This window comes from Procambarus clarkii, chromosome 6 (genome assembly GCF_040958095.1).
Source record: "Procambarus clarkii isolate CNS0578487 chromosome 6, FALCON_Pclarkii_2.0, whole genome shotgun sequence".
Taxonomy (NCBI): Eukaryota; Metazoa; Arthropoda; class Malacostraca; order Decapoda; family Cambaridae; genus Procambarus; species Procambarus clarkii.
In genome coordinates, this window is record NC_091155.1 from 44,419,709 (window position 1) to 44,437,267 (window position 17,559).

The window sequence follows — 17,559 nt, forward strand, 5'->3', positions numbered from 1 at the left end:
CCACCAGTGACACTACCACCCACCAGTGGCACTACCACCCACCAGTAACACTACCACCCACCAGTGACACTACCACCCACCAGTAACACTACCACCCACCAGTGACACTACCACCCACCAGTGACACTACCACCCACCAGTAACACTACCACCCACCAGTGACACTACCACCCACCAGTGACACTACCACCCACCAGTGGCACTACCACCCACCAGTGACACTACCACCCACCAGTGACACTACCACCCACCTGTGGCACTACCACTACCACCCACCAGTGACACTACCACCCACCAGTAACACTACCACCCACCAGTGGCACTACCACCCACCAGTGGCACTACCACCCACCAGTGACACTACCACCCACCAGTGACACTACCACCCACCAGTGGCACTACCACTACCACCCACCAGTGACACTACCACCCACCAGTAACACTACCACCCACCAGTGGCACTACCACTCACCAGTGGCACTACCACCCACCAGTGACACTACCACTTACCAGTGGCACTACCACTACCACCCACCAGTGACACTACCACCCACCAGTGGCACTAACACTACCACCCACCAGTGACACTACCACCCACCAGTGACACTACCACCCACCAGTGGCACTACCACCCACCATTGACACTACCACCCACCAGTGACACTACCACCCACCAGTGACACTACCACCCACCAGTGACACTACCACCCACCAGTGACACTACCACCCACCAGTGACACTACCACCCACCAGTGACACTACCACCCACCAGTGACACTACCACCCACCAGTGACACTACCACCCACCAGTGGCACTACCACTACCACCCACCAGTGACACTACCACCCACTAGTGACACTACCACCCACCAGTGACACTACCACCCACCAGTGACACTACCACGCACCAGTGACACTACCACCCACCAGTGACACTACCACCCACCAGTAACACTACCACCCACCAGTAACACTACCACCCACCAGTAACACTACCACCCACCAGTAACACTACCACCCACCAGTGACACTACCACCCACCAGTAACACTACCACCCACCAGTAATACTACCACCCACCAGTGGCACTACCACCCACCAGTAACACTACCACCCACCAGTGACACTACCACCCACCAGTAACACTACCACCCACCAGTGACACTACCACCCACCAGTGACACTACCACCCACCAGTAACACTACCACCCACCAGTGGCACTACCACCCACCAGTGACACTACCACCCACCAGTGACACTACCACCCACCAGTAACACTACCACCCACCAGTGGCACTACCACCCACCAGTGACACTACCACCCACCAGTGACACTACCACCCACCAGTGACACTACCACCCACCAGTGACACTACCACCCACCAGTGGCACTACCACCCACCAGTAACACTACCACCCACCAGTGGCACTACCACCCACCAGTGACACTACCACCCACCAGTGACACTACCACCCACCAGTGACACTACCACCCACCAGTGACACTACCACTACCAGCCACCAGTAACACTACCACCCACCAGTGGCACTACCACCCACCAGTGACACTACCACCCACCAGTGACACTACCACCCACCAGTGACACTACCACCCACCAGTAACACTACCACCCACCAGTGACACTACCACCCACCAGTGACACTACCACCCACCAGTGACACTACCACCCACCAGTGACACTACCACCCACCAGTGACACTACCATCCACCAGTGACACTACCACCCACCAGTGACACTACCACCCACCAGTAACACTACCACCCACCAGTGACACTACCACTACCACCCACCAGTAACACTACCACCCACCAGTAACACTACCACCCACCAGTAACACTACCACCCACCAGTGACACTACCACCCACCAGTGACACTACCACCCACCAGTGACACTACCACCCACCAGTGACACTACCACTCACCAGTAACACTACCACCCACCAGTAACACTACCACCCACCAGTAACACTACCACCCACCAGTGACACTACCACCCACCAGTAACACTACCACCCACCAGTGACACTACCACCCACCAGTGACACTACCACCCACCAGTGGCACTACCACCCACCAGTGACACTACCACCCACCAGTGACACTACCACCCACCAGTGACACTACCACCCACCAGTAACACTACCACCCACCAGTGACACTACCACCCACCAGTGACACTACCACCCACCAGTAACACTACCACCCACCAGTAACACTACCACCCACCAGTGACACTACCACCCACCAGTGACACTACCACCCACCAGTAACACTACCACCCACCAGTAACACTACCACCCACCAGTGACACTACCACCCACCAGTGACACTACCACCCAACAGTGGCACTACCACCCACCAGTGATACTACCACTCACCAGTGACACTACCACCCACCAGTGACACTACCACTACCACCCACCAGTGACACTACCACCCACCAGTGACACTACCACCCACCAGTGACACTACCACCCACCAGTGACACTACCACCCACCAGTAACACTACCACCCACCAGTGACACTACCACCCACTAGTAACACTACCACCCACCAGTGACACTACCACCCACCAGTGACACTACCACTACCACCCACCAGTGGCACTACCACCCACCAGTGACACTACCACCCACCAGTGACACTACCACCCACCAGTAACACTACCACCCACCAGTGGCACTACCACCCACCAGTGACACTACCACCCACCAGTGACACTACCACCCACCAGTGACACTACCACCCACCAGTGGCACTACCACCCACCAGTGACACTACCACCCACCAGTAACACTACCACCCACCAGTGGCACTACCACCCACCAGTGACACTACCACCCACCAGTGACACTACCACCCACCAGTGACACTACCACCCACCAGTGACACTACCACTACCACCCACCAGTAACACTACCACCCACCAGTGGCACTACCACCCACCAGTGACACTACCACCCACCAGTGACACTACCACCCACCTGTAACGGGGGGTGGGGGAAATAGCTCTATCTTGTCCATTATTCCACCCCCCAGTTAACTAACGAGGCCGGGGGAAACAGCTCTCTCTAGTCCGTTATCCCGTCCCCAGTTAGCTAACTATTCTAGAGCACCTCCAGAGTTCCTAAGGCAACCTCTCTCGTTCAACACCTTGTAACCTAGGTATTCGACTACCTAGGTGCTAAGACTACAAGGCGCCGTAACTGGATCAGTTACCCGAAACTCTAGAGAGAACTCTAGAATACATATTCACTGCCACAAACGTATAAGAGAAAACGAAAGGAAAGAAATGAATAGTGAAGTAATTAGTGAGGGTTTGGGGTGAGAGGCAGAGGGGTGGGAGGAGCGAGGAGGGTCATTAGTTGAAAGTGAGAGTTCAGAGATGGGTGGAGGGAGAGGTGTAGATAGGTAGAAGTAGAAGAGTAGATAGTAGAAGTAGAAAGTAGATAGTAGAAGACGAAATGCTGCCACCATCCATTCATGATCATTACATACAAGACAAGGAATGGAACTTGCCTGTATCACAAAATTCTCAAAGGATGTTATCATGAGTTCATTATTAGTATGTTCCCTCTGTACCATGTATCAACTCCAAACATGCACTCATTTATATCATGAACCCAGTAACCACAGAGGCTTTCTCAAATCCTCAACTCAAAGCTCTAGGGAACAAAGTTAAACACAATTTAAATAATAAATTCATAATTATATTTCACATGAAGTATCATAATTTAGCAATTCAATTAAAATGTTCCAGTTTACTATGCAAAGTGAGTCATCATCCAAGAATTCGAGAACCCTACAACTTGACTGCCCCTGATCATCACACAACATATGTAAACACGACCAAGTCACCTAAATGTTCACTCACCGAGGACTGAGTCTAAGTTGAATAGAGAGGGGGGGGGGGTCTGCAATTTTCAGGCAGCGTCACCCCCCGTCTGGTGACGGCCTATCTCGACGGCTGGCCTCTGCTCTGCTCCGCTGGCCGGTCTCCTATTGCTTTTTGCTCGATAGCTCTCCGAGTTTATATTGGGGAACCTAGTAGCTAACTCCGCCCACAAGTAGATAGCCTCCGGCACTACCAAGCCACTCCTTAAACGTCGGCATGTTTGAAGGCTACCCGGCTCCAATTATACGCTTAGCGGAAGCAAGGTGAAATTCTCATGATCTGACCTCAGGTCACTTGGGGTCGTTAACGGTTAGAGGAGTGAGATCTCAGGCAGACAACTGGCGCCTCTCCGATCCTTGTCTGTGACTCATGTACTCTATGTATGTATTAACCTAAACCAAACACTTTTACAGTGTTACACACCAGTGACACTACCACCCACCAGTAACACTACCACCCACCAGTGACACTACCACCCACCAGTGACACTACCACCCACCAGTGACACTACCACCCACCAGTGACACTACCACCCACCAGTGACACTACCACCCACCAGTGACACTACCACCCACCAGTGACACTACCACCCACCAGTGACACTACCACTACCACCCACCAGTGACACTACCACCCACCAGTAACACTACCACCCACCAGTGACACTACCACTACCACCCACCAGTAACACTACCACCCACCAGTAACACTACCACCCACCAGTGACACTACCACCCACCAGTGACACTACCACCCACCAGTGACACTACCACCCACCAGTGACACTACCACTACCACCCACCAGTGACACTACCACCCACCAGTAACACTACCACCCACCAGTAACACTACCACCCACCAGTAACACTACCACCCACCAGTAACACTACCACCCACCAGTGACACTACCACTACCACCCACCAGTAACACTACCACCCACCAGTAACACTACCACCCACCAGTAACACTACCACCCACCAGTGACACTACCACCCACCAGTGACACTACCACTACCACCCACCAGTAACACTACCACCCACCAGTAACACTACCACCCACCAGTAACACTACCACCCACCAGTGACACTACCACCCACCAGTGACACTACCACCCACCAGTGACACTACCACCCACCAGTGGCACTACCACTACCACCCACCAGTGACACTACCACCCACTAGTGACACTACCACCCACCAGTGACACTACCACCCACCAGTGACACTACCACCCACCAGTGACACTACCACCCACCAGTGACACTACCACCCACCAGTAACACTACCACCCACCAGTAACACTACCACCCACCAGTAACACTACCACCCACCAGTAACACTACCACCCACCAGTGACACTACCACCCACCAGTAACACTACCACCCACCAGTAATACTACCACCCACCAGTGGCACTACCACCCACCAGTAACACTACCACCCACCAGTGACACTACCACCCACCAGTAACACTACCACCCACCAGTGACACTACCACCCACCAGTGACACTACCACCCACCAGTAACACTACCACCCACCAGTGACACTACCACCCACCAGTGACACTACCACCCACCAGTGACACTACCACCCACCAGTGGCACTACCACCCACCAGTGACACTACCACCCACCAGTGACACTACCACCCACCAGTGGCACTACCACTACCACCCACCAGTGACACTACCACCCACCAGTAACACTACCACCCACCAGTGGCACTACCACCCACCAGTGGCACTACCACCCACCAGTGACACTACCACCCACCAGTGACACTACCACCCACCAGTGGCACTACCACTACCACCCACCAGTGACACTACCACCCACCAGTGACACTACCACCCACCAGTGGCACTACCACTACCACCCACCAGTGACACTACCACCCACCAGTAACACTACCACCCACCAGTGGCACTACCACCCACCAGTAACACTACCACCCACCAGTGACACTACCACCCACCAGTGGCACTACCACCCACCAGTGACACTACCACCCACCAGTGACACTACCACCCACCAGTGACACTACCACCCACCAGTGGCACTACCACCCACCAGTGACACTACCACCCACCAGTGACACTACCACCCACCAGTGGCACTACCACCCACCAGTGACACTACCACCCACCAGTAACACTACCACCCACCAGTGACACTACCACCCACCAGTGACACTACCACCCACCAGTGACACTACCACCCACCAGTGGCACTACCACCCACCAGTAACACTACCACCCACCAGTGACACTACCACTACCACCCACCAGTGGCACTACCACCCACCAGTGACACTACCACCCACCAGTAACACTACCACCCACCAGTGACACTACCACTACCACCCACCAGTGACACTACCACCCACCAGTGGCACTACCACCCTCCAGTGGCACTACCACCCACCAGTGACACTACCACCCACCAGTAACACTACCACCCACCAGTGACACTACCACCCACCAGTGACACTACCACCCACCAGTGACACTACCACCCACCAGTAACACTACCACCCACCAGTAACACTACCACCCACCAGTGACACTACCACCCACCAGTGGCACTACCACCCACCAGTGACACTACCACCCACCAGTGACACTACCACCCACCAGTGACACTACCACCCACCAGTGACACTACCACCCACCAGTGACACTACCACTACCACCCACCAGTGACACTACAACCCACCAGTGACACTACCACCCACCAGTGACACTACCACCCACCAGTGACACTACCACCCACCAGTGACACTACCACCCACCAGTGACACTACCACCCACCAGTGACACTACCACCCACCAGTGACACTACCACCCACCAGTGACACTACCACCCACCAGTGACACTACCACTACCACCCACCAGTGACACTACAACCCACCAGTGACACTACCACCCACCAATGGCACTACCACCCACCAGTGACACTACCACCCACCAGTGGCACTACCACCCACCAGTAACACTACCACTCACCAGTGACACTACCACTACCACCCACCAGTGACACTACCACCCACCAGTGACACTACCACCCACCAGTGACACTACCACCCACCAGTGACACTACCACCCACCAGTGACACTACCACCCACCAGTGACACTACCACCCACCAGTGACACTACCACCCACCAGTGACACTACCACCCACCAGTGACACTACCACCCACCAGTGACACTACCATCCACCAGTGACACTACCACTACCACCCACCAGTGACACTACAACCCACCAGTGACACTACCACCCACCAGTGACACTACCACCCACCAGTGACACTACCACCCACCAGTGACACTACCACCCACCAGTGACACTACCACCCACCAGTGACACTACCACCCACCAGTGACACTACCACCCACCAGTGACACTACCACCCACCAGTGACACTACCACCCACCAGTGACACTACCACCCACCAGTGACACTACCACCCACCAGTGACACTACCACCCACCAGTGACACTACCACCCACCAGTGACACTACCACCCACCAATGGCACTACCACCCACCAGTGACACTACCACCCACCAGTGGCACTACCACCCACCAGTAACACTACCACTCACCAGTGACACTACCACTACCACCCACCAGTGACACTACCACCCACCAGTGACACTACCACCCACCAGTGACACTACCACCCACCAGTGACACTACCACCCACCAGTGACACTACCACCCACCAGTGACACTACCACCCACCAGTGACACTAAAACCCACCAGTGACACTACCACCCACCAGTGACACTACCACCCACCAGTGACACTACCACCCACCAGTGGCACTACCACCCACCAGTGGCACTACCACCCACCAGTGACACTACCACCCACCAGTGACTCTACCACCCACCAGTGACACTACCACCCACCAGTGACACTACCACCCACCAGTGACACTACCACCCACCAGTGACACTACCACCCACCAGTGACACTACCACCCACCAGTGACACTACCACCCACCAGTGACACTACCACCCACCAGTGACACTACCACCCACCAGTGACACTACCACCCACCAGTGGCACTACCACCCACCAGTGACACTACCACCCACCAGTAACACTACCACCCACCAGTGACACTACCACCCACCAGTGGCACTACCACTACACCCATTTCATGCCACTATTGACAAATTATGACAACTAGAAATTTTCAATTCATTTCCCCGAGATCAGCCCCTTGGGGGTGGACAGTAGAGCGACGGTTTGACGTCATGCAGGTCCGCGTTCAATCCCCAACCATCCCAAAAAGTATTTGGGCATCATTCCCTTCCCTCGTCCCATCCCAAATCCCAATAAACTAGTTGGGCACGAACCCAGGGAACCCAATCTCCCTCTACCACCGACGCGCAGAGCTGACGCAAGGGCTGACGCAGCTCTGACGCAGCTCTGACGCAGCATTCATTTTCAGGCGACCCAATGTCTTATCTTAAGGCTATGTGACGCAAGAGTCAGCCTCCTTGTGCTTGCGGAGGTTGAGCCTTAGCTCCTTGGCCCCGCCTCTCAACTGTCTATCAGTTTCATTTCACCTAGCCGAGGTGGTTGGGCAACATATGAACGCATAGGGATATTGATATGGTATTAAAAGTACCAACATAGAGGGTCTTGAAGTGATTAGAGTGTAACTGTGGATTAGCTAATCGTTGATTGGTAGTCTAGAGATATCTTGATATGCAGCGCCTCGCTAATGTCTAATCTTCTATTGTCATTGTGTCTATCAATTAACACATCTATCATTTCTTGCATGTCTTCTATATATCATTTCGAATAACACGGAAATAATTGATTGTTTAAATAATAATTGATGAGTTTTCAGTTGCATATTGGCTTGGGACCATTCAAGCAAGTAATTAATATATGCAACTGAAAACTGACACCCCAGAAGCGACTCGAACCCATACTGCCAGGAGCAACGCAACTGGTGTGTACAGGACACCTTAATCCGCTCGACCATCACGACCGGACATAAGGAGGTGATAGCCGAAGCTATTTGAACCACCCCTCAGTTGCGTTGCTCCTGGCAGTATGGGTTCGAGTCACTTCTGGGGTGTGAGTTTTCAGTTGCATATAGTCCTGGGGACCAATCAGGCTTGTTCGCATATTATATATATATATATATTATATATTATTAAATGACCGAAAAAGTAAGATTAATAATTCTAACACGAATTTTCTCGATCTTTCTTACGTTTCTTTTCACTGTTGATGGTAATTCAAAAATCAATTCTCCAAAATTCATTTTTATTTCTAGTCTGACGCGACACTTGAGCGCGTTTCGTAAAACTTATTACATTTTCAAAGACTTTAGTTTACACACGCACACACACACACACACACAACTTTAACTGAATAGAGCTTAAACAACTTCGAGTTTTTTATACCTACATTTGGGTGAGGTGACATGTTACAATAGTTTTGGATGAGGTGAAAATAAACTTTTTACACAAGACAGAACACGAAACAATGGGTATTAAAGGTAGGTAACTGCAGAAGGCCTATTTTTATTGGCCCATATTTCTTGATGCTTCTATATTGGAGCGGAGTCTTGAGGTGGGTAGAATATAGTTGTGCATTAATTGGCTGTTGATTGCTGGTGTCGACTTCTTAATGTGTAGTGCCACGCAGATGTCAAGCCGTCTGCTATCGCTGTATCTATCGATGATTTCTGTGTTGTTTGCTAAGATTTCTCTGGCGATGGTTTGGTTGTGGGAAGAGATTATATGTTCCTTAATGGAGCCCTGTTGCTTATGCATCGTTAAACGCCTGGAAAGAGATGTTGTTGTCTTGCCTATATACTGAGTTTTTTGGAGCTTACAGTCCCCAAGAGGGCATTTGAAGGCATAGACGACGTTAGTCTCTTTTAAAGCGTTCTGTTTTGTGTCTGGAGAGTTTCTCATGAGTAGGCTGGCCGTTTTTTTTTTGTTTTATAGTAAATCGTCAGTTGTATCCTCTGATTTTTGTCTGTAGGGATAACGTTTCTATTAACAATATCTTTCAGGACCCTTTCCTCCGTTTTATGAGCTGTGGAAAATAAGTTCCTGTAAAATAGTCTAATATGGGGTATAGGTGTTGTGTTAGTTGTCTCTTCAGAGGTTGCATGGCGTTTCACCTTCCTTCTTATGATGTCTTCAACGAAACCATTGGAGAAGCCTTTGTTGACTAGGACCTGCCTTACCCTACAGAGTTCTTCATCGACTTGCTTCCATCCTGAGCTGTGGCTGAGAGCACGGTCGACATAAGCGTTAACAACACTCCTCTTGTACCTATCTGGGCAGTCACTGTTGGCATTCAGGCACATTCCTATGTTTGTTTCCTTAGTGTAGACGAAGTTGTTTAAGCTCTATTCAGTTAAAGTTGTGTGTGTGTGTGTGTGTAAACTAAAGTCTTTGAAAATGTAATAAGTTTTACGAAACGCGCTCAAGTGTCGCGTCAGACTAGAAATAAAAATGAATTTTGGAAAGAAAAGAAACGTAAGATCGAGAAAATTCGTGTTAGAATTATTAATCTTACTTTTTCGGTCATATTTAATAATATATGTCTACAGGAAAGACTGCTACCAAAATATATATATATATATATATATATATATATATATATATATATATATATATATATATATGCTCACAGACTTTGTAGAAGAAGTTCTGATAAGATGACTTATCAGAAGTGATGCTAGAGCTTATCAGACTATATGAACAAATCAGGGTGTTAGGAAGAGTAAGCTAAACGTGTTCCTGAGATAAGGGGATATGAACGAGATAAGGAACACGGATGACTTACATTGCCCACAATGCCAGAGATAAGGAAGCGATTGGGGAATAACAGGAGGAAACTGAATATTTTTTTCGTCTTGGGGAAACCTAAAGAAATGCAACAGGTACTCTGAGAGAGCTGTCAACATCAGAGGTCCGAGACTGTTCAACACGCTTCCACTACACATAACTGGCCGACCCCTCACAGTGTTCAAGAGAGAACTATCAACATCAGAGGCCCGAGACTGTTCAACACGCTTCCACTACACATAAGGGACATAACTGGCCGACCCCTCACAGTGTTCAAGAGAGAACTATCAACATCAGAGGCCCGAGACTGTTCAACACGCTTCCACTACACATAAGGGACATAACTGGCCGACCCCTCACAGTGTTCAAGAGAGAACTATCAACATCAGAGGCCCGAGACTGTTCAACACGCTTCCACTACACATAAGGGACATAACTGGCCGACCCCTCACAGTGTTCAAGAGAGAACTATCAACATCAGAGGCCCGAGACTGTTCAACACGCTTCCACTACACATAAGGGACATAACTGGCCGACCCCTCACAGTGTTCAAGAGAGAACTATCAACATCAGAGGCCCGAGACTGTTCAACACGCTTCCACTACACATAAGGGACATAACTGGGCGACCCCTCACAGTGTTCAAGAGAGAACTATCAACATCAGAGGCCCGAGACTGTTCAACACGCTTCCACTACACATAAGGGACATAACTGGCCGACCCCTCACAGTGTTCAAGAGAGAACTATCAACATCAGAGGCCCGAGACTGTTCAACACGCTTCCACTACACATAAGGGACATAACTGGCCGACCCCTCACAGTGTTCAAGAGAGAACTATCAACATCAGAGGCCCGAGACTGTTCAACACGCTTCCACTACACATAAGGGACATAACTGGCCGACCCCTCACAGTGTTCAAGAGAGAACTATCAACATCAGAGGCCCGAGACTGTTCAACACGCTTCCACTACACATAAGGGACATAACTGGCCGACCCCTCACAGTGTTCAAGAGAGAACTATCAACATCAGAGGCCCGAGACTGTTCAACACGCTTCCACTACACATAAGGGACATAACTGGCCGACCCCTCACAGTGTTCAAGAGAGAACTATCAACATCAGAGGCCCGAGACTGTTCAACACGCTTCCACTACACATAAGGGACATAACTGGCAGACCCCTCACAGTGTTCAAGAGAGAACTATCAACATCAGAGGCCCGAGACTGTTCAACACGCTTCCACTACACATAAGGGACATAACTGGCCGACCCCTCACAGTGTTCAAGAGAGAACTATCAACATCAGAGGCCCGAGACTGTTTCTAGGCGTTTAACGATGCATAAGCAACAGGGCTCCATTAAGGAACATATAATCTCTTCCCACAACCAAACCATCAACAGAGAAGTCTTAACAAACAACACAGAAATCATCGATAGATACAGTGATAGCAGGCGGCTTGACATCTGCGAGGCACTACACATCAAGAAGTCAACACCAGCAATCAACAGCTTATTACTCACAACTATATTCTAGCCACTTCAAGACCCCGAACTAATATAGAAGCAGCAAGAGGAAGTATGGGCCAATAGGCCTTCTGCAGTTCCATTCTTCCCTCTCATTTATCCAATTAATACCCATTGTTCCGTGTTCTGTCTTGTGTTGGTCAAAAGTTTGTTCACCTCACCCAAATGCGAGTATATAAGACAAGATGTTTAGCATTAGAATTAGTAAAACTTTGTTAAGTGTTTTCAGGTTACAGTTGTGTGTGTGTGTAAACTAAAGTCTTTGAAAATGTAATAAGTTATTACGAAACGCGTTCAAGTGTCGCGTCAGACTAGAAATAAAAATGAATTTTGGAGAATTGATTTTTCAATTACCATCGACAGTGAAAAGAAACATAAGAAATCTTGAGAAAATTCGTGTTAGAATTATTAATCTTACTTTTTCGGTCATATATTATTAAATATGTCTAGAGGAAAGACTGCTACCAAAATATACTAATATATATATATATATATGTATATGTTTGGTCAGTGTGCATCATGTGGGAGAATATAATGCCATGACGACCTTACACGTCTACAAGGTCGTGATCACATTGTTGCATAGCATTATACACACACAATGCTATGCAACATAGCATTATACACACACAATGCTATGCAACATAGCATTATACACACACAATGCTATGCAACATAGCATTATACACACATAATGCTATGCAACATAGCATTATACACACATAATGCTATGCAACATAGCATTATACACACACAATGCTATGCAACATAGCATTATACACACACAATGCTATGCAACATAGCATTATACACACATAATGCTATGCAACATAGCATTATACACACATAATGCTATGCAACATAGCATTATACACACATAATGCTATGCAACATAGCATTATACACACACAATGCTATGCAACATAGCATTATACACACACAATGCTATGCAACATAGCATTATACACACACAATGCTATGCAACATAGCATTATACACACATAATGCTATGCAACATAGCATTATACACACATAATGCTATGCAACATAGCATTATACACACACAATGCTATGCAACATAGCATTATACACACACAATGCTATGCAACATAGCATTATACACACACAATGCTATGCAACATAGCATTATACACACATAATGCTATGCAACATAGCATTATACACACATAATGCTATGCAACAAATAAATGCTGGGCCTCCATTGATATTTTTGACGTGTTGCACATTCAACACAGCCTAAGGTGATCCCGTTGTTGTGTACAGCCTAGGCCTAGTATAGGCCTACCAGCACCAGCCCATCAAACGTTCAGTAAGTTCAGTAGAACTTCTCGTTACAATTCTGTTGACGATGTCGTAGCTCAGTCGATTAAGGCAGCGTCTGGGATGCTCTCGGACGTAGGTTCGAATCCTCGTCACGGCCCTTGTGGATTTGTTCATTGATGCATCATGCTATTGTGATTTCCCAGGTACCTATTTACTGTTAGGTGAACAGGGGCAACAGGGTGAAAAAAACTCTGCCCATTTGCTTCCACCTCCACCGGGGATCGAACCCGGACTCTTAGGACTACGAAACCCGAGCGCCGTCAATTCAGCCGTCAGGCCTCATGTAAATATATGTATGTACGCGTGTGTGAATATTATATATTGGGACCACTAGGCACTCCCCATGGGTGGGTAAGAGCCACATGGCACTCCCCATGGGTGGGTAGGAGCCACATGGCACTCCCCATGGGTGGGGGGAGCCACATGGCACTCCCCATGGGTGGGTAGGAGCCACATGGCACTCCCCATGGGTGGGTAGGAGCCACATGGCACTCCCCATGGGTGGGGGGAGCCACATGGCACTCCCCATGGGTGGGGGGAGCCACATGGCACTCCCCATGGGTGGGGGGAGCCACATGGCACTCCCCATGGGTGGGTAGGAGCCACATGGCACTCCCCATGGGTGGGTAGGAGCCACATGGCACTCCCCATGGGTGGGTAGGAGCCACATGGCACTCCCCATGGGTGGGTAGGAGCCACATGGCACTCCCCATGGGTGGGTAGGAGCCACATGGCACTCCCCATGGGTGGGTAGGAGCCACATGGCACTCCCCATGGGTGGGGGGAGCCACATGGCACTCCCCATGGGTGGGTAGGAGCCACATGACACTCCCCATGGGTGGGTAGGAGCCACATGACACTCCCCATGGGTGGGTAGGAGCCACATGACACTCCCCATGGGTGGGAAAAGCCACATGGCACTCCCCATGGGTGGGAGAAGCCACATGGCACTCCCCATGGGGTGGGGGGGCACATGGCACTCCCCATGGGTGGGAGAAGCCACATGGCACTCCCCATGGGTGGGAGAAGCTACATGGCACTCCCCATGGGTGGGAGAAGCCACATGGCACTCCCCATGGGTGGGAGAAGCTACATGGCACTCCCCATGGGGTGGGGGGGGGGCACATGGCACTCCCCATGGGGTGGGGGGGGCACATGGCACTCCCCATGGGGTGGGGGGCCACATGGCACTCCCCATGGGGTGGGGGGCCACATGGCACTCCCCATGGGGTGGGGGGCCACATGGCACTCCCCATGGGGTGGGGGGCCACATGGCACTCCCCATGGGGTGGGGGGCACATGGCACTCCCCATGGGGTGGGGGGCCACATGGCACTCCCCATGGGGTGGGGGGCCACATGACACTCCCCATGGGGTGGGGGGGCCACATGGCACTCCCCATGGGTGGGTAGGAGCCACATGGCACTCCCCATGGGGTGGGGGGGCCACATGGCACTCCCCATGGGTGGGAGAAGCCACATGACACTCCCCATGGGTGGGAGAAGCCACATGACACTCCCCATGGGTGGGGGAGCAACATGGCACTCCCCATGGGTGGGAGAAGCCACATGGCACTCCCCATGGGTGGGTAGGAGCCACATGACACTCCCCATGGGTGGGTAGGAGCCACATGACACTTCCCATTGGTGGGTAGGAGCTACATGGCACTCCCCATGGGTGGGAGAAGCCACATGACACTCCCCATGGGTGGGTAGGAGCCACATGGCACTCCCCATGGGGTGGGGGGCGCCACATGGCACTCCCCATGGGGTGGGGGGGGCCACATGGCACTCCCCATGGGTGGGAGAAGCCACATGACACTCCCCATGGGGTTGGGGGGGGGCCACATGGCACTCGACGCCGTCGGCGAGGTCTACTTTAATATACTGCTATGCGCCGCTATACTCCCCTCTTCTCCCGCCAATATCCCCTCATTTGTTTACATTTGTTTGTAAACAAAGAATGGATGAATGAGGGGAAACTATAGTAATTTCCAGGCCTCGTATTCACGCCTAGAACTAGGCAAAGCATCGGCCAATGGTAGGGATATGATGATATACTCACGTATATTCCCACGCCCGCGACGAGCGCGAAGTAGATGGCGACGCAGACGATGTCCCAGGTGGAAAGCATCGTGTCCCCGATTAAGTCGTCGCGCCGAGAGGCGCCATCACTGATGGTAATTTGTAGTTTCTCCGCCGACATGTTGCCCCTCCCGCACTTGCCACGACACTGGCGTCTTGTTGACGGCGCAGGGCCCCCGCGGGTTCCTCCTTGTGGCGGTGTCTGGCATCTCCCCCAACTATTATCTTCCATTTCCTACCATTTAACAGTCATTATCTACTAACTACCTGCCCTAAAATTAATAAAATTATTTATATTTATATTGACGATGGTGTATGATGAATGTTAAGGAGTACTTTCAGAGTTCTAATCTCAGACCGGATGGAAAATGCCAGACGCCATCAGTTGCTACAATAGAGAGGAATTTAGCATTAAGGGTCTCTTCAAGGTTCTGGAAAACGTGATATTCGATCCTATTATTACGGCTGCCCAGATGACGTCACAGGGGGCAGGAGGGAGCCATGCCACATATCTAGATCTTAATCAATGAATTCGATATCTGATTACTTACAACTTATTTGGAAAATAAGCAAGCACAGTACCCTGGGGGACCGAGTACTGGAGCAAGCACAGTACCCTGGGGTGGACTGGAGCAAGCACAGTACCCTGGGGGACTGAGTACTGGAGCAAGCACAGTACCCTGGGGGGACTGAGCACTGGAGCAAGCACAGTACCCTGGGGGGGACTGAGCACTGGAGCAAGCACAGTACCCTGGGGGGGACTGAGCACTGGAGCAAGCACAGTACCCTGGGGGGGACTGAGCACTGGAGCAAGCACAGTACCCTGGGGGGGACTGAGCACTGGAGCAAGCACAGTACCCTGGGGGGGACTGAGCACTGGAGCAAGCACAGTACCCTGGGGGGACTGAGCACTGGAGCAAGCACAGTACCCTGGGGGGGACTGAGCACTGGAGCAAGCACAGTACCCTGGGGGGGACTGAGCACTGGAGCAAGCACAGTACCCTGGGGGGGACTGAGCACTGGAGCAAGCACAGTACCCTGGGGGGGACTGAGCACTGGAGCAAGCACAGTACCCTGGGGGGGACTGAGCACTGGAGCAAGCGCAGTACCCTGGGGGACTGAGTACTGGAGCAAGCGCAGTACCCTGGGGGGACTGAGTACTGGAGCAAGCGCAGTACCCTGGGGGGACTGAGTACTGGAGCAAGCGCAGTACCCTGGGGGGACTGAGTACTGGAGCAAGCACAGTACCCTGGGGGGACTGAGCACTGGAGCAAGCACAGTACCCTGGGGGACTTAGTACTGGAGCAAGCACAGTACCCTGGGGGACTGAGTACTGAAGCAAGCACAGTACCCTGGGGGGGACTGAGCACTGGAGCAAGCACAGTACCCTGGGGGGGACTGAGAACTGGAGCAAGCACAGTACCCTAGGGGGGAATGAGCACTGGAGCAAGCGCAGTACCCTAGGGGGGAATGAGCACTGGAGCAAGCGCAGTACCCTGGGGGACTGAGTACTGGAGCAAGCACAGTACCCTGGGGGACTGAGTACTGGAGCAAGCACAGTACCCTGGGGAAATGTAGTACTGGAGCAAGCACAGTACCCTGGGGGGACTGAGCACTGGAGCAAGCACAGTACCCCGGGGGACTGAGCACTGGAGCAAGCACAGTACCCTGGGGGACTGAGCACTGGAGCAAGCACAGTACCCTGGGGGACTGAGTACTGGAGCAAGCACAGTACCCTGGGGGACTGAGTACTGGAGCAAGCACAGTACCCTGGGGGACTGAGTACTGGAGCAAGCACAGTACCCAGGGGTGGACTGGAGCAAGCACAGTACCCTGGGGGACTGA

The 17,559-nt window shown here is 51.6% G+C and overlaps 1 protein-coding gene across 1 annotated transcript in view; it reads right to left on the bottom strand.

Annotated features, from left to right (window-relative positions):
* The window catches only part of LOC123754088 (sodium/mannose cotransporter SLC5A10), a 233,970-nt gene extending 218,112 nt beyond the window's left edge, over positions 1-15,858 (bottom strand). The window contains exon 1 of the mRNA XM_045736248.2: positions 15,695-15,858. Coding sequence (XP_045592204.1) covers positions 15,695-15,835 — 141 coding nt within the window. The 5' untranslated portion in view covers positions 15,836-15,858. The remainder of the gene's footprint in view (positions 1-15,694) is intronic.
* Between the last annotated feature and the right edge of the window lie 1,701 nt (positions 15,859-17,559).